The 18,912-nt window shown below is 34.2% G+C and overlaps 1 protein-coding gene across 8 annotated transcripts in view; it reads left to right on the top strand.

The window, feature by feature from the left end:
* The window catches only part of LOC121952532 (band 4.1-like protein 1), a 142,131-nt gene that overhangs the window by 119,180 nt on the left and 4,039 nt on the right, over positions 1–18,912 (top strand). For all 8 annotated transcript variants that reach the window (XM_088083831.1, XM_042499281.2, XM_042499291.2 and 5 more), the window contains 3 exons: positions 15,718–15,777; positions 18,460–18,555; positions 18,804–18,884. In XM_088083831.1, the coding sequence (XP_087939957.1) occupies positions 15,718–15,777; positions 18,460–18,555; positions 18,804–18,884 (237 nt within the window). The remainder of the gene's footprint in view (positions 1–15,717; positions 15,778–18,459; positions 18,556–18,803; positions 18,885–18,912) is intronic.

Here is an 18,912-nt window from a genome sequence, read left to right as displayed (position 1 = left end):
TTTGTAGTTTGTTTCCACTTTGTACACTATAACTTTTCTCTACAAGCTAGAATATGTCATTTTGAAACATCTTTGGGTGGGGTCAAAATTTGAAATTTTTGCCATAGTATAGTATGCGATTTTTTGCCATTTCTTCAACATGCTAAATTATGTCATTTTTGGACTTTTTAGGCCTTTGTTTTGACTTTGCACACTATAACCTTTTTCTACAAGCCAGAATACGTCATTTTCAGCCATTTTTTGGAGGGGTCAAAATTTGAAACTTTTGCCATAGTATAGTATGCGATTTTTTGCCATTTTTTCAACAAACTAAATTATGTCATTTTTGGACTTTTTTGGAGTTTGTTTCCACTTTGTACACTATAACCTGTCTCTACAAGCTAGAATATGTCATTTTCAGCCATTTTTGGGTGGGGTCAAAATTTGAAATGTTTGCCATAGTATAGTATGCGATTTTTTGCCATTTTTTCAACATACTAAATTATCTCTTTTTTGGCCTTTTTTGGCCTTCGTTTTGACTTTGCACATTATAACGTGTCCCTACATGCCCGAATATGTCGTCTTCAGCCATTTTTGGGAGGGGTCAAAATTTGAAATTTTTGCCATAGTATAGTATGCGATTTTTTGCCATTTTTTCAACATACTAAATTATGTCATTTTTGGACTTTTTTGGAGTTTGTTTCCACTTTGTACACTACAACCTGTCTCTACAAGCCAGAATATGTCATTTTCAGCCATTTTTGGGTGGGGTCAAAATTTGAAATTTTTGCCATAGTATAGTATGCGATTTTTTGCCATTTATTCAATATGTTAAATTATGTAATTTGTGGCCTTTTTAGGCCTTTGTTTTGACTTTTCACATTATAACGTGTCCCTACAAGCCAGAATATGTCGTTTTCAACAATTTTTGAGAGGGGTCAAAATTTGAAATTTTTACCATAGTATAGTATGCGATTTTTTGCCATTTTTTCAACATGCTAAATTATGTCATTTTTGGACTTTTTTGGAGTTTGTTTCCACTTTGTACAATATAACTTGTCTCTACAAGCTAGAATACGTCATTTTGAAACATCTTTGGGTGGGGTCAAAATTTGAAATTTTTTGCCATAGTATAGTATGCGATTTTTTTGCCATTTTTTCAACATGCTAAATTATGTCATTTTTGGACTTTTTTGCAGTTTGTTTCCACTTTGTACACTATAACCTGTCTCTACAAGCTAGAATATGTCATTTTCAGCCATTTTTGGGTGGGGTCAAAATTTGAAATTTTTGCCATAGTATAGTATGCGATTTTTTGCCATTTCTTCAACATGCTAAATTATGTCATTTTTGGACTTTTTAGGCCTTTGTTTTGACTTTGCACACTATAACCTTTTTCTACAAGCCAGAATACGTCATTTTCAGCCATTTTTTGGAGGGGTCAAAATTTGAAATTTTTTGCCATAGTATAGTATGCGATTTTTTGCCATTTTTTCAACATACTAAATTATGTCATTTTTGGCCTTTTTAGGCCTTTGTTTTGACTTTTCACATTATAACGTGTCCCTACAAGCCAGAATATGACGTTTTCAACAATTTTTGAGAGGGGTCAAAATTTGAAATTTTTACCATAGTATAGTATGCGATTTTTTGCCATTTTTCAAAATGCTAAATTATGTCATTTTTGGACTTTTTTGGAGTTTTTTTTACACTTTGTACATTATAACCTGTTTCTACAAGCTAGAATATGTCATTTTGAAACATGTTTGGGTGGGGTCAAAATTTGAATTTTTTTCCCATGGTATAGTATGCGATTTTTTTGGCCATTTTATAACATGCTAAATTATTTCATTTTTGGACTTTTTTGGCCTTTGTTTCCACTTTGTACACTATAACCTGTCTCTACAAGCTAGAATATGTCATTTTCAGCCATTTTTGGGTGGGGTCAAAATTTGAAATTTTTGCCATAGTATAGTATGCGATTTTTTGCCATTTTTTCAACATACTAAATTATGTCTTTTTTGGCCTTTTTTGGCCTTTGTTTTGACTTTGCACATTATAACGTGTCCCTACATGCCCGAATATGTCGTCTTCAGCCATTTTTGGGAGGGGTCAAAATTTGAAATTTTTGCCATGGTATAGTATGTGATTTTTTGCCATTTCTTCAACATGCTAAATTATGTCATTTTTGGACTTTTTTGGAGTTTGTTTCCACTTTGTACACTATAACCTGTCTCTACAAGCTAGAATATGTCATTTTCAGCCATTTTTGGGTGGGGTCAAAATTTGAAATTTTTCCCATAGTATAGTATGCGATTTTTTGCCATTTCTTCAACATGCTAAATTATGTCATTTTTGGACTTTTTTGGCCTTTGTTTCCACTTTGTACACTTTAACCTGTCTCTTCAGGCTAGAATATGTCATTTTCAGCCATTTTTGGTTGGGGTCAAAATTTGAAATTTTTTGCCATAGTATAGTATGCGATTTTTTATGCCATTTTTCAACATGCTGAATTATGTCATTTTTGGACATTTTTGGCCTTTCTTTTGACTTTTCACATTATGACGTGTCCCTACAAGCCAGAATATGTCGTTTTCAACAATTTTTGAGAGGGGTCAAAATTAGAAATGTTTACCATAGTATAGTATACGATTTTTTGCCATTTTTCAACATGCTAAATTATTTCATTTTTGGACTTTTTTGGAGTTTGTTTCCACTTTGTACACTATAACTTGTCTCTACAAGCTAGAATACGTCATTTTGAAACATCTGTGGGTGGGGTCAAAATTTGAAATTTTTGCCATAGTATAGTATGCGATTTTTTGCCATTTCTTCAACATGCTAAATTATGTCATTTTTGGACTTTTTAGGCCTTTGTTTTGACTTTGCACACTATAACCTTTTTCTACAAGCCAGAATACGTCATTTTCAGCCATTTTTTGGAGGGGTCAAAATTTGAAATTTTTGCCATGGTATAGTATGCGATTTTTTGCCATTTCTTCAACATGCTGAATTATGTCATTTTTGGACATTTTTGGCCTTTGTTTTGACTTTTCACATTATGACGTGTCCCTACAAGCCAGAATATGTCGTTTTCAACAATTTTTGGTTGGGGTCAAAATTAGAAATTTTTACCATAGTATAGTATGCGATTTTTTGCCATTTCTTCAACATACTAAATTATGTCATTTTTGGACTTTTTTGGAGTTTTTGTTTCCACTTTGTACACTATAACCTGTCTCTACAAGCTAGAATATGTCATTTTCAGCCATTTTTGGGTGGGGTCAAATTTTGAAATTTTTGCCATAGTATAGTATGCGATTTTTTGCCATTTTTTCAACATACTAAATTATCTCTTTTTTGGCCTTTTTTGGCCTTCGTTTTGACTTTGCACATTATAACGTGTCCCTACATGCCCGAATATGTCGTCTTCAGCCATTTTTGGGAGGGGTCAAAATTTGAAATTTTTGCCATAGTATAGTATGCGATTTTTTGCCATTTTTTCAACATGCTAAATTATGTCATTTTTGGACTTTTTTGGAGTTTGTTTCCACTTTGTACACTATAACCTGTCTCTACAAGCCAGAATATGTCATTTTCAGCCATTTTTGGGTGGGGTCAAAATTTGAAATTTTTGCCATAGTATAGTATGCGATTTTTTGCCATTTATTCAATATGTTAAATTATGTAATTTGTGGCCTTTTTAGGCCTTTGTTTTGACTTTTCACATTATAACGTGTCCCTACAAGCCAGAATATGTCGTTTTCAACAATTTTTGAGAGGGGTCAAAATTTGAAATTTTTACCATAGTATAGTATGCGATTTTTTGCCATTTTTTCAACATGCTAAATTATGTCATTTTTGGACTTTTTTGGAGTTTGTTTCCACTTTGTACACTATAACCTGTCTCTACAAGCCAGAATATGTCGTTTTGAAACATGTTTGGGTGGGGTCAAAATTTGAATTTTTTTCCCATGGTATAGTATGCGATTTTTTTTGCCATTTTATAACATGCTAAATTATTTCATTTTTGGACTTTTTTGGCCTTTGTTTCCACTTTGTACACTATAACCTGTCTCTACAAGCTAGAATATGTCATTTTCAGCCATTTTTGGGTGGGGTCAAAATTTGAAATTTTTGCCATAGTATAGTATGCGATTTTTTGCCATTTTTTCAACATACTAAATTATATCTTTTTTGGCCTTTTTACGCCTTTCTTTTGACTTTGCACATTATAACGTGTCCCTACATGCCAGAATATGTCGTCTTCAGCCATTTTTGGGAGGGGTCAAAATTTGAAATTTTTGCCATAGTATAGTATGCGATTTTTTGCCATTTTTTCAACATGCTAAATTATGTCATTTTTGGACTTTTTTGGAGTTTTTTTTACACTTTGTACATTATAACCTGTTTCTACAAGCTAGAATATGTCATTTTGAAACATGTTTGGGTGGGGTCAAAATTTGAATTTTTTTCCCATAGTATAGTATGCGATTTTTTGCCATTTTTCAACATGCTAAATTATTTCATTTTTGGACTTTTTTGTAGTTTGTTTCCACTTTGTACACTATAACTTTTCTCTACAAGCTAGAATATGTCATTTTGAAACATCTTTGGGTGGGGTCAAAATTTGAAATTTTTTGCCATAGTATAGTATGCGAGTTTTTGCCATTTTTTCAACATGCTAAATTATGTCATTTTTGGACTTTTTAGGCCTTTGTTTTGACTTTGCACACTATAACCTTTTTCTACAAGCCAGAATACGTCATTTTCAGCCATTTTTTGGAGGGGTCAAAATTTGAAACTTTTGCCATAGTATAGTATGCGATTTTTTGCCATTTTTTCAACATACTAAATTATGTCATTTTTGGACTTTTTTGGAGTTTGTTTCCACTTTGTACACTATAACCTGTCTCTACAAGCTAGAATATGTCATTTTCAGCCATTTTTGGGTGGGGTCAAAATTTGAAATTTTTGCCATAGTATAGTATGCGATTTTTTGCCATTTTTTCAACATACTAAATTATATCTTTTTTGGCCTTTTTTGGCCTTCGTTTTGACTTTGCACATTATAACGTGTCCCTACATGCCCGAATATGTCGTCTTCAGCCATTTTTGGGAGGGGTCAAAATTTGAAATTTTTGCCATAGTATAGTATGCGATTTTTTGCCATTTTTTCAACATGCTAAATTATGTCATTTTTGGACTTTTTTGGAGTTTGTTTCCACTTTGTACACTATAACCTGTCTCTACAAGCCAGAATATGTCATTTTCAGCCATTTTTGGGTGGGGTCAAAATTTGAAATTTTTGCCATAGTACAGTATGCGATTTTTTGCCATTTATTCAATATGTTAAATTATGTAATTTGTGGCCTTTTTAGGCCTTTGTTTTGACTTTTCACATTATAACGTGTCCCTACAAGCCAGAATATGTCATTTTCAACAATTTTTGAGAGGGGTCAAAATTTGAAATTTTTACCATAGTATAGTATGCGATTTTTTGCCATTTTTTCAACATGCTAAATTATGTCATTTTTGGACTTTTTTGGAGTTTGTTTCCACTTTGTACACTATAACCTGTCTCTACAAGCCAGAATATGTCGTTTTGAAACATGTTTGGGTGGGGTCAAAATTTGAAATTTTTTCCCATGGTATAGTATGCGATTTTTTTTGCCATTTTATAACATGCTAAATTATTTCATTTTTGGACTTTTTTGGCCTTTGTTTCCACTTTGTACACTATAACCTGTCTCTACAAGCTAGAATATGTCATTTTCAGCCATTTTTGGGTGGGGTCAAAATTTGAAATTTTTGCCATAGTATAGTATGCGATTTTTTGCCATTTTTTCAACATACTAAATTATATCCTTTTTGGCCTTTTTTGGCCTTTCTTTTGACTTTGCACATTATAACGTGTCCCTACATGCCAGAATATGTCGTCTTCAGCCATTTTTGGGAGGGGTCAAAATTTGAAATTTTTGCCATAGTATAGTATGCGATTTTTTGCCATTTTTTCAACATGCTAAATTATGTCATTTTTGGACTTTTTTTGGAGTTTGTTTCCACTTTGTACACTATAACCTGTCTCTACAAGCCAGAATATGTCATTTTCAGCCATTTTTGGGTGGGGTCAAAATTTGAAATTTTTGCCATAGTATAGTATGCGATTTTTTGCCATTTATTCAATATGTTAAATTATGTAATTTTTGGCCTTTTTAGGCCTTTGTTTTGACTTTTCACATTATAACGTGTCCCTACAAGCCAGAATATGTCATTTTCAACAATTTTTGAGAGGGGTCAAAATTTGAAATTTTCACCATAGTATAGTATGCGATTTTTTGCCATTTTTTCAACATACTAAATTATGTCATTTTTGGCCTTTTTTGGAGTTTGTTTCCACTTTGTACACTATAACCTGTCTCTACAAGCCAGAATATGTCATTTTCAGCCATTTTTGGGTGGGGTCAAAATTTGAAATTTTTGCCATAGTATAGTATGCGATTTTTTGCCATTCATTCAATATGTTAAATTATGTAATTTTTGGCCTTTTTAGGCCTTTGTTTTGACTTTTCACATTATAACGTGTCCCTACAAGCCAGAATATGTCGTTTTCAACAATTTTTGAGAGGGGTCAAAATTTGAAATTTTTACCATAGTATAGTATGCGATTTTTTGCCATTTTTTCAACATACTAAATTATGTCATTTTTGGCCTTTTTTGGCCTTTGTTTTGACTTTGCACATTATAACGTGTCCCTACAAGTCAGAATATGTCGTCTTCAGCCATTTTTGGGAGGGGCCATTTATTCAATATGTTAAATTATGTCATTTTTGGACTTTTTTGGAGTTTGTTTCCACTTTGTACACTATAACCTGTCTCTACAAGCTAGAATATGTCATTTTCAGCCATTTTTGGGTGGGGTCAAAATTTGAAATTTTTGTCATAGTATAGTATGCGATTTTTTTACCATTTTTCAACATGCTATATTATGTCATTTTTGGACTTTTTTGGAGTTTGTTTCCAGTTTGTACACTATAACCTGTCTCTACAAGCTAGCATATGTCATTTTCAGCCATTTTTGAGTGGGTTCAAAATTTGTTTTGACTTTGTACATTATAACGTGTACCTACAAGCCAGAATATGTTGTTTTCAGCCATTTTTGGGAGGGGTCAAAATTTGAACTTTTTGCCATAGTATAGTATGCGATTTTTTGCCATTTTTTCAACATGCTAAATTATGTCATTTTTGGCCTTTTTTGGCCTTTGTTTTGACTTTGTACATTATAACGTGTCCCTACAAGCTAGAACATGTCATTTTCAGCCATTTTTGGAAGGGGCCAAAATTTAAAATTTTTGTCATAGTATAGTATGCGATTTTTTGTCATTATTTCAACATGCTAAATTATGTCATTTTTGGCCTTTTTTGGAATTTGTTTCCACTTTGTACACTATAACGTGTCCCTACAAGCTAGAACATGTCATTTTCAGCCATTTTTGGGTGGGGTCAAAATTTGAAATTTTTGCCATAGTATAGTATGCGATTTTTTGCCATTTTTTCAACATACTCAATTATGTCATTTTTGGCCTTATTTGGCCTTTATTTTGACTTTGCACATTATAACCTGTTCCTACAAGCCAGAATACGCTGTTTTCAGCCATTTTTTGAAGGGGCCAAAATTTGAAAATTTTGCCATTGTATCGTATGCGATTTTTTGCCATTTTTCAACATGCTAAATTATGTCATTTTTGGACTTTTTTGGCCTTTGTTTTGACTTTGCACATTATAACGTGTCCCTACAAGCCAGAATATGTTGTTTTCAGCCATTTTTGGGAGGGGTTAAAATTCTAAATTTTTGCCATAGTATAGTATGCGATTTTTTTGCCATTTTTCAACATGCTAAATTATGTCATTTTTGGATTTTTTTGGAGTTTGTTTCCACTTTGTACACTATAACCTGTCTCTACAAGCTAGAATATGTCATTTTCAGCCATTTTTGGGTGGGGTCAAAATTTGAAATTTTTGGGTATGCGATTTTTTGCCATTTTTGCAACAAGCTTAATTATGACCTTTTTTTGCCATTCTGTAGCTTGCAATTTTTTGGACATGCTAAATTCTGACCTTTTTTCATGTTTTTTGGCCTTTGTTTTGACTTTGTGCGCTATAATGTCTCTCTACAAGCTAGAATATGTCATTGTCAGGACTTTGGGGAGGGGTCAAAATTTGACATATTTTCGCCGTATGCAATTTTTGGCAATTATTTCAACATGCCAAATTAGTCAGTCAGTCAGTCATTTTCTGTAACCGCTTGTCCTCGTAAGGGTAACATGCCAAATTATGACTTTTTTTTTTTTTTTTTTTACTTTTTTGGCCTTTTTACTTTTTACTTTTTACACTATGATATGTCTCTACAAGCTAGAATATGTCATTTTCAGCCATTTTTGGGTGGGGTCAAAATTTGAAATTTTTGCCATAGTATAGTATGCGATTTTTTGCCATTATTTCAACATGCTAAATTATGTCATTTTTGGCCTTTTTTGGCCTTTGTTTTGACTTTATATATTATAACGTGTTTCTGCAAGCTAGAATATGCCATTTTCAGCTATTTTTGGGTGGAGTCAAAATTTGAAATTTTTGCCATAGTATAGTATGCGATTTTTTGCCATCTCTTCAACATGCTAAATTATGTCATTTTTGGCCGTTTTTGGCCTTTTTTTCCTCTTTGTACACTATAACCTGTCTCTACAAGCTAGAATATGTCATTTTCAGCCATTTTTGGGTGTGGTCAAAATTTGAATTTTTTGCCATGGTATAGTACGCGATTTTTGGCCATTTTTCAACATACTAAATTATGTCATTTTTGGACATTTTTGGAGTTTGTTTCCACTTTGTACAATATAACTCATATCTACAAGTTATAGTATGTCATTTTCAGCCATTTTTGGGTGGGGTCAAAACTTGACATTTTTGCCATAGTATAGTATGCGATTTTTTGCCATTTTTTCAACATGCTAAATTATGTCATTTTTGGTCTTTCTTGGCCTTTGTTTTGACTTTGTACATCATAAATTGTCTCTACAAGCTAGAATATTTCATTTTCAGCCATTTTTGGAAGGGGTCAAAAATTGAAATTTTTCGCCATACTATAGTATGTGATTTTTTGCCATTTCTCAACATGCTAAATTATGTCATTTTTGGACTTTTTTGGTCTTTGTTTCGACTTTTTACACTATAATGGTCTCTTCAAGCTAGAATATGTCATTTTCAGGCACTTTTGGGAGGGGTCAGAATTTGACATATTTTGCCATACTATAGTATGTGATTTTTTGCCATTTTTTCAACATGCTAAACTATGTCATTTTTGGCTTTTTGGCCTTTGTTTCGACTTCATACATTATAACGTGTCTCTACAAGCTAGAACATTTCATTTTCAGCCATTTTTGGGAGGGGTCAACATTTGAAATTTTTCGCCATACTATAGTATGCAAATTTCTGCCATTTTTTCAAAATTCTAAATTGAGAAATTTTTGGCCTTTTTTGGTCTTTATTTTCACTTTGTACACTATAACCCATCTCTACAAGTTATAATATGTAATTTTCAGCCATTTTTGGGAAGGGTCAAAATGTGAAATGTTTGCTATAGTATAGTATGTGATTTTTTGGACATTTTTTCAACATGCTACATTTTGACATTTTTGGCCTTTTTTCCTTTGTTTCAAGTTTTTACACCATAAGACGTATCTACAAGATATAATATGTCATTTTCAGCCATTTTTGGGAGGGAAGACATTTTTCGTATGAGATTTTTGGATACTTTTTCAATGTTACGTTCCCGTTAAGCAAAGGGACGGTAACACTACAACCAAGAAGGACGAACCAGAGCAGAAGCTGAAATTGAAGTAATTTATTGGTGACCAAACAATGGTTTCTCAAAGTGTGAGAGAGGATGGGACCAGGTTGTTATGCCAAAGAAAATAACTGAATAGAACAAAATGGGCCCAACTAAACCACTATCTCGGAAAACAAACTAGAAACAAAAACCTAACTCCCTTCTCTAAATAACAGCTTTCACGAACAAAAACCAGGGGGTAGCAACAATCACTTAACCTAGTGTGTCTAAACAGAGATTTCCTAAGTGTGTGAAAAATGTAAAGGGTACCCCCAACTTACCTAAAGTCCACAACCTCTCATCACATACCTCTCACCGAATGCAAAAACACACAGCCAGCTCAGACGCAGAACAAAAAAGGAAGAAAGCCTGGCACTCTGCAGTGCATCCATTTCAAAAACCATGCTGACAGATGATTGGCCAGTTCGGAGTGGAGGGGACAATCCTGACCCTCTGCACAGATAGTAATCTTTGAAATGCACAAGTGGAAACATTCAGATCATGAGCACCTGTAAAAAACACAAGGGAAGAGGGAGAAAACAGGGGAGAAAAACACACACAGCACTGTAGCCCCTGCCTGGAATGTAACATTCAACATGCTAAATGATGACCTTTTTGGCATTTTTTTGCACTTTGTATCAACTTTGTACACTATGAGGCTGCTCTACAAGCTAAAATATGTCATTTAAGCCATTATTGAGACAGGTCAAGATTTGACATTTTTCGCCATACTATAGTGTGCGATTTCGGGTCATTTTTTTCAACATACTAAATTATGACATTTTTGGCCTTTTTTGGCCTTTGTTTCGACTTTGTACACTATGACGCGTCTCTACAAGCTAATATATATCATTTTCAGCCACTTTTGGGAGGGTTCAAAAGTTGACATTTTTCGCCATACTATAGTATGTGATTTTTGGCTACTTTTTCAACATGCTATATTATGACCTTTTTGGCCTTTTTTGGGCTTTGTTTTGATTTTGTTTACAAAGCCAGCTTACTATCACCTCAAGAATATTTCTAGGATTAAAGGTCTGATGTCGCAGCAGGACCTTGAAAAACTTGTCCATGCATTTATCTTTAGTCGAGTTGACTACTGTAACAGTATCTTCTCTGGTCTGCCTAAAAAGTCAATCAGACAATTGCAGCTGATCCAGAACGCTGCTGCTCGAGTCCTTACTAAGACCAAGAGAGCGGACCACATCACTCCAGTTCTGAGGTCTCTACACTGGTCCCTGTCTCTCAGAGAATAGACTTTAAAATTATCTTGCTAGCATATAAAGCACTGAATGGTTTAGGCCCAAAATACATCAAAGACCTTCTAGTCCAGTATGAACCATCAAGACCACTCAGGTCATCTGGTGCAGGTCTGCTCTGTGTTCCAAAAGTCAGAACTAAACATGGAGAATCACCATTCAGTTTCTATGCTCCGTATATCTGGAACAAACTACCAGAAAATATCAGGTCTGCTGAGAGTCTGAGTTCTTTTAAGTCAAGGTTAAAGACTCACCTGTTCACTGCTGCCTTTGACTAAAAGGCTTTTTACTTTTTAAATTTTATATTTTACTTCGAAACTCTGCACTGCAACTCTTATTTCTATATATGTGTTTTTATATTTTTGGGTTTTATCTGTTGTTTTCCCACTTGCTGTTTTTAATCACCTTTTACATGCTTCTTTTATAATGTTTTAAATGTGTTTCCTTTCCCCCTGTTGTTGTATTTCAATGTTCTGTGTGAAGCACCTTGAATTGCCTTGTTGCTGAAACGTGCTATACAAATAAACTTGCCTGCCTTGCCTTGCCTTTGTACATTATAATGTGTCCCTACAAGCCAGAATATGTCGTTTTCAGCCATTTTTGGAAGGGGCCAAAATTTGAAATTTTTGCCATAGTATACTATGCGATTTTTGCGATGCCATTTTTTGGACATACTAAATTATTACCTTTTTAGCATTTTCTTTTGTTTTTCATCTTTGGCCTTTTTTGGCCTTTGTTTCCTCTTTGTACACTGTAACGCGTCTTAACAAGCTAGAATATGTAATTTTCAGCCATTTCTGGGAGGGGTCAAAATTTGAAATTTTTCGCCACACTATAGTTTTATTTTTTTTGGCCATTTTTTCAACATACTAAATTATAGCATTTTTGGACTTTTTTTTAGTTTTTGTTTCCACTTTGTACACTATAAAGTCTCTACAAGCTATAATATGTAAGTTTCAGTCATTTTTTGGGAGGGGTCAAAATTTGAAATTTTTGCCATAGTATAGTGTTAGATTTTTGGCCATTTTTTCAACATACTAAATTAATACATTTTTGGCCTTTTCTGGCCTTTGTTTCGACTTTGTACACTATGACGCGTCTCTACAAGCTATAATATGTCATTTTCAGCTATTTTTGGGAGGGGTCAAAATTTGACATTTTTCGCCATACTATAGTATGTGATTTTTGGCTACTTTTTCAATATGCTAAATTATGACCTTTTAGGCCTTTTTTGGGCTTTGTTTTGATTTTGTACATTATAATGTGTCCCCACAAGCCAGAATATGTCGTTTTCAGCCATTTTTGGAAGGGGCCAAAATTTGAAATTTTTGCCATAGTATAGTATGCGATTTTTGCAATGCCATTTTTTGGACATACTAAATTATTACCTTTTTAGCATTTTCTTTTGTTTTTCATTTTTGGCCTTTTTTGGCCTTTGTTTCAGCTTTGTACACTATAATGCATCTCTACAAGCTAGAATATGTCATTTTCACATATTTTTGAGACGGGCTACAATTTGACATATTTTGCCATACTATAGTATGCAATTTTTGGCCATTTTTTCAACATGCTAAATTGTGTCATTTTTGGACTTTTTTGGACTTTGTTTCCACTTTGTACTCTATAACACATCTCTACAAGCTATAATATGTAATTTTCAGCCATTTCTGGGAGGGGTCAAAATTTGAAATTTTTGGGTATGCGATTTTTTGCCATTTTTGCAACAAGCTTAATTATGACCTTTTTAGCAATTTTTGGCCTTTGTTTCAACTTTGCACACTACGACGCGCCTCTACAAACTAAAATATGTCATTTTCAGACATTTTTGGGTGGGTGAAAATTTGACATTTTTTGCCATACTAAAGTATGCAATGTTTTAACATTTTTTTCAACATGCTAAATTATGACATTTTTGGACTTTTTTGGCCTTTGTTTCCACTTTGTACACTATGGTAAGCCTCTACAAGCTATAACATGCCATTTTTCAGCCATTTTTTGGAGAGGTCAAAATTTGACATTTTTTGCCATTCTGTAGCTTGCGATTTTTTGCAATTTTTTGGACATGCTAAATTCTGACCTTTTTTCATGTTTTTTGGCCTTTGTTTTGACTTTGTGCGCTATAATGTCTCTCTACAAGCTAGAATATGTCATTGTCAGGACTTTGGGGAGGGGTCAAAATTTGACATATTTTCGCCGTATGCAATTTTTGGCAATTATTTCAACATGCCAAATTAGTCAGTCAGTCAGTCATTTTCTGTAACCGCTTGTCCTCGTAAGGGTAACATGCCAAATTATGACTTTTTTTTTTTTTTTTTTACTTTTTTGGCCTTTGTTTCCACTTTTTACACTATGATATGTCTCTACAAGCTATAATATGCCATTTTCTGCCATTTTTGGGAGGGGTCAAAATTTCACATTTTTTGCCATATTATACTATGCCATTTTTGGCCATCTTGTAAGCATGCTAAATTATGATGTTTCTGGCTGTTTTTGGCCTTTCTCTCCACTTTGTATACCTTGACATATCTCTACAAGCTATTATATGTCATTTTCAGCCATTTTTGGGAGGGATCAAAATTTTACATTTTTCATGTCCAAAAAGTCATGATTTCAATTGTTAAAGTCATAGAATAGTTTGTCTAAAAAATGCCATACTGTATCATGTCAAAAAATGGTCAAAAATGTCATAGCTCCAAATGTTGAAAAACATCTTAGAATAGAACGTTGAAGATGACAATAGTATAGTAAGTTGAAAAAACTGTCCAAAAAGTGAACAATTAAATTTTTTTAAGTCATAGTATAATTTGTCAAAAAAACACCATACTATAGCATGTCAAAAAATTGACAAAAAAGTAATTTCTCCAACTGTTGAAAACTGACTAGAATACCATGTTGAAGAACTTTTTGGACGACATACTATACAACGACTGTTTTTATGCCATTTTGGATGACAAAGTATACTCTGCCATTTTATGCCATTTTGGAAGACAATGTATACTATGACGTTCTTATGCAATTTTCGAAGACATACTACACTATGACTGTTTTTATGCCCTTTTGAATGACATACTATACTATGACTGTTTTTGTGCCATTTTGGAGTACATACGATATATAATGAAATTTTTTCGTCATTTTGGACAACAAAGTTTACTATGACGTTTTTATGCCATTTTGGAATACAGATTATGCAATGATGTTTTTAAGCCCCTTTGGACGAAATACTATACTATGATTGTTTTCGTGCCGTTTTGGACAACATATGATATTATGAAAATATTATGCCATTCAAGTGTGCTATGACGTTTTGATGCCATTTTGGAATGCATATCATACTATGAATTTTTTATGCCATTTTGGATGACACGTTAAACTTTGTCTGTTTTTATGCCATTTTGGATGACACATCTTAGTATAAAAACGTCATAGTATAGTATGTTGTCCAAAATGGCATAAAAACAGTCATAGTTTTTATGTCATCCAAAAAGTTACAAAAATAGTTATACTATAGTATGTCATCCAAAATGGCATCAAAACAGACTTTGTATTGTATGTTGTCCAAAATAGTATAACTGTTTTTATGCCGTTTTTGAGGACAAGCTATGATGTTTTCATGCCATTTTGGAAGACATACTATACTATGACTGATTTCATGCCATTTTGGATTACATACTATTATATTACTTTTTTATGCCATTTTGGACAACCTACTATACTGTGCCATTTTTATTCCAGTTTGGATTACATACTATATACTATGGCTTTTTATATTCCATTTTGGATGACATACTTTGACTTTTGTTGTGCCATTTTGGATTACAGATACTATGACTATTTTATGACGTTTTGGACAGCATACTATATTCTGACATTTTTATACCCTTTATGACAACATACTTTACTATGACTTTTTTGCCATCTTGAACGATTTACTGTACTGCTTCAATGCCGACTTTTCGTGGACATTTTCATTGGATTATAGATGACCTCCACAGTATGACCTTTTAATGCTCTTTTGGATAACATAGTTTACATTTACTTTTCAGACTGTTTGGAAATAGTATACTAGGACATTTATGTGCCATTTTCAAAGACATACTACAATATTACTTTTTTATGCCATTTTGGATGACATAGTGTACTTTGACTTTATTATGGCATTTTTCATGACATAATATATACACTTATAAGGCTTTTTTCTTGACATAGTTGACTATGACTAATGATTTTTTAATAACGTTATACTTTGACTTGTTTCACATTGTATAGCATCATCCTTTTTTTTTTTTTTTTTACATTTTATGACATAATATACTGACCTTTATTAATGAAATACTGTTTTGATTTAGTTTTTTTGTTTTTTTATTACAAGCTATACTGTGACTTTTCTGCCATTTTTATGACATGATACAATAAGAAAATACTTTAAATTTAAAGAAGAAATATCACAATCTTTTTGTCATAAAATCTTTAGTATTTCTAATCTACTGATTGATGTAAACACCTCTTTGTTTAATCACATATTGTATTTCTTCATGTAGCTGGACTTACCTCTTGTGAGGAAGTTAATAAAGACTTCATTTCTCTCTCCTTCAGACCTTTGGAGTGGTCAGCCCGCGGGAGGTTCCTGCTGCCGTTAAAGAAAATGGCTCCCCTGTAAGTATCTTTATAGAGGAAATACATCTGTTTGACAGCATGTGTGCGTGGTGGCAGGGTAAGAAACTTCAGCCATTGTTCTGTCGCTGTCTCTCTTTGTAGCCCTGACCTTTAATTCGTATCCCCCTGAAAGAGTGTCAGAATGAATAATGTTAGAAAAGAACATCAAGTGTGCGAGCCAAGTGTTCACAGGGCTTACTTGTAGTCGATGTCATAATAATAATGACTCACCTTTTTGAGATGGAGAATGTGGATGGGAAGATGAATACATTTCACCACCAGTGTCTGGAACAACATTGTTATAATAATTGTACTCATTGTATTTGGTATATTTTTTTTTACTTTTAATTCCTGTTAATAGATAAAATTCAGCTTGTTAAAAAAACCTTTGTTGCTTCAGTCCTTACCTGTGCAGCATGGGGTGCCTACCCCAGGTTTGGTAAGCAGTTTTTATCTCCGGGGTCACAGTTCTGTGCCAGGTTGTGTTTACCCCCCCTTCATTCCTCTTTCCAAGTGGAGTCCTATATAAAAAAAACTTCTCCCACAAATTACTCTATGCATATTACTTTGATTTTGTGAAGAAAGCATTTTTCACATGCCTTGACAGTGAACGGATAATCCAAAAAAAGGCAAACAGTCTTGATCAACTTAAGTAATTGGGGAATACATTTGAAAACAGCAAAAACAAGAACAGCCATTTACAAACTTTCATATGATTCCTGCAGTACAATCCAAATCACATTTATCCAGTCTTGTGCTCAGTACTTCCCAAACATGCATTTTAGCTAAAACATCTCATTTAAAACACATCAGTACAGTCTCATGCACGGCCGAATGGCACGCCTGGGATAGTGTTTTTTTAGTTTAACTTCTTAGTCTTAATACATGTGTTCTGGAAATACTGAGCATACAACTAGATACATGAGACTTGGATTATACTGCAAGATTTGTGTGAGAGTTTACAAACTGAGGTTTTGATGGGGGTTTTTTTTAGCTGTTGCTAAATGTAGACCCAGTTTATGTGAATTTATAAAGAATGTTTGCATTTTTGGATTCCCTGCTCACAGTAGAAAAACAGAGTATTCTTCAATAGTTCAACATAATTTTCCATTTATGTTTCAATTACTTACATGATGAGTAATTGTTATACAAATCTTTTTACAGGTGAAGAATTCTTTTAAGGCTTTTTTTTCATTTACATTGAAGCCACTGTAGCCACCAGCATTAAATTGCCAGCACCAGTTTGTGTTATTGTGCAAGTCCTCACTGTAGATCTCTTCTGGCCAAAATATGCAGCATATCTTTCAGAGACATTCATTCTGAAAATCATCAGTTTTTATGTCACCATTCTCCAACGTGCTTATGAAAAAGCTTATGAAAGCCTTCAGATTTTCTTTGAGCGGTTTCCTGTTTTTTGTTATTGTTTTTTTTTTTTTTTGTCATACACGCTAAGGACCCTCATCTAGGCATGCACAATATTTTGGCAATGGTTTCACACCTGACACTGATCTGCAGGTGGCAGTAATGGGCTAAGTTATGTAGCAATGCACCACCAAAGTCAGGGAAGAGGAGGACAGCAAGTTAGTTTACATGGATGCAAACAATGGTGGATTAAAAATACTTTGCATTGCAAATGTTCAACTCATTTTCATCCCAAGTTGTCACATATTGCCGCTTTGCAGTGAATTTCTACATCTACAAATTACGCTCTAGGTATCCTTCTGCGCCTGCGATTTACGTTCTGGGATTCCACAACCTTGATGTTAACACAAGCACATGGTGAGATTATGCTGCATGTGGTTATGTTTAGGCAACAAAAGCACATGGCAACCAATGCTGGGACGTTAACAAAAGCACATGCTGGCACAGATGGTTAGGTTAAGGCAAAACGGGCACATAGTAAGTTGTGGGAGTGAAAAAAACGTTCAGACGGGAAGTGAACTCCTGATTAATACCTGAAAGTTCGGAGTTTGTTGGACCCATCCACTGCCCCTCCCTCCCATCCTATAGGGACCCTCATCCTATAAAAGGTGGCTTTTGGCGTTGGGATCTTACACCGAAAGCACTGCAAGAGCTGCGTTTTTTGACAACCTGGAATGAGAAATATTTTATGAAAAAGCAATTGAATGTAACACATTTGTTGGTGCTCAAACATCCCCCAAAGTGCACTTGGTACAGCTCTATAGAGCACCTTTAGTGATGTGGGTATTCACATGTAAGAGAAAACCTAACAAAAGACAAATTATAGGAAATGGAGTTGAAATTGGATCCATACTGGGGGGAAAATGTCAGGATATCTCGTGCTCTCGAGCTTCAATTTGGACCATTTTTTTTAGAAAAATCTTTCTTGGAAGTACCCCAATTTCATACAGGTGCAGTAGTGAATTTCTGGAGTACCTCGTAGATGGAGGAATGCTTCGGTCTCTCTCTCTCTCTGACCCCTTCCTGGTCTCTACGAAATGAGAAAGTGTCTAACACACATCACATAAATAAAATATCATGTCAAAAGGCTCCCACCAGTACCCAGCTGTGATACTCACCACGGGAGGTTGAGGCCCCCTGGCTGAGACAACACCTCATGTTGTGTTATGAGCGTGTGTGTGTGTGTGTGTGTGTGTGTGTGTGTGTCTGCAGTGTGTCCCTCTAAGTGTGTATAACTCACATCTAATGACTGTGCTGCAGGTAAAAGCTGGAACCCAGGGGAGAGAATCTGTTGTGTCCCCGCTGACCATCACCGCTGAGAGCGTCACCTCAGCAACCACAACTCAAGTTACCAAGGTAACACCTTATGTGTTCCCATGGATACAGTTTAATGACTAGGGCTTGGAGTCAGCCCACTACATCTGCATGTTATGGTACACTCTTATTAAATATGTCTCATCGACATGTAGGAGTAGATGACCGAATAAAACTAATAAATGGAAAGGAAAACAAATATATTTAAGATAAAGGTGCCACACAGTGTAGTGTAATAATGTCATAAACTCTAATGATGATTCATAAAATTAAATTCTTGCTGTATGCAGACTGTGAAAGGAGGCTACTCGGAGACCAGAATCGAGAAGAGGATTATAATCACAGGAGACGATGATGTGGACCAACATCAGGTGAGAAGGACTATTACAGAAATACTGC

This window comes from Plectropomus leopardus, chromosome 2 (genome assembly GCF_026936395.1).
Source record: "Plectropomus leopardus strain MGB_pleo_1.0 chromosome 2, ASM2693639v1, whole genome shotgun sequence".
NCBI classification, from domain to species: Eukaryota; Metazoa; Chordata; class Actinopteri; order Perciformes; family Serranidae; genus Plectropomus; species Plectropomus leopardus.
Note: the sequence above shows the minus strand (reverse complement) of the source record. Positions and strands in the feature narration are given on the sequence as shown.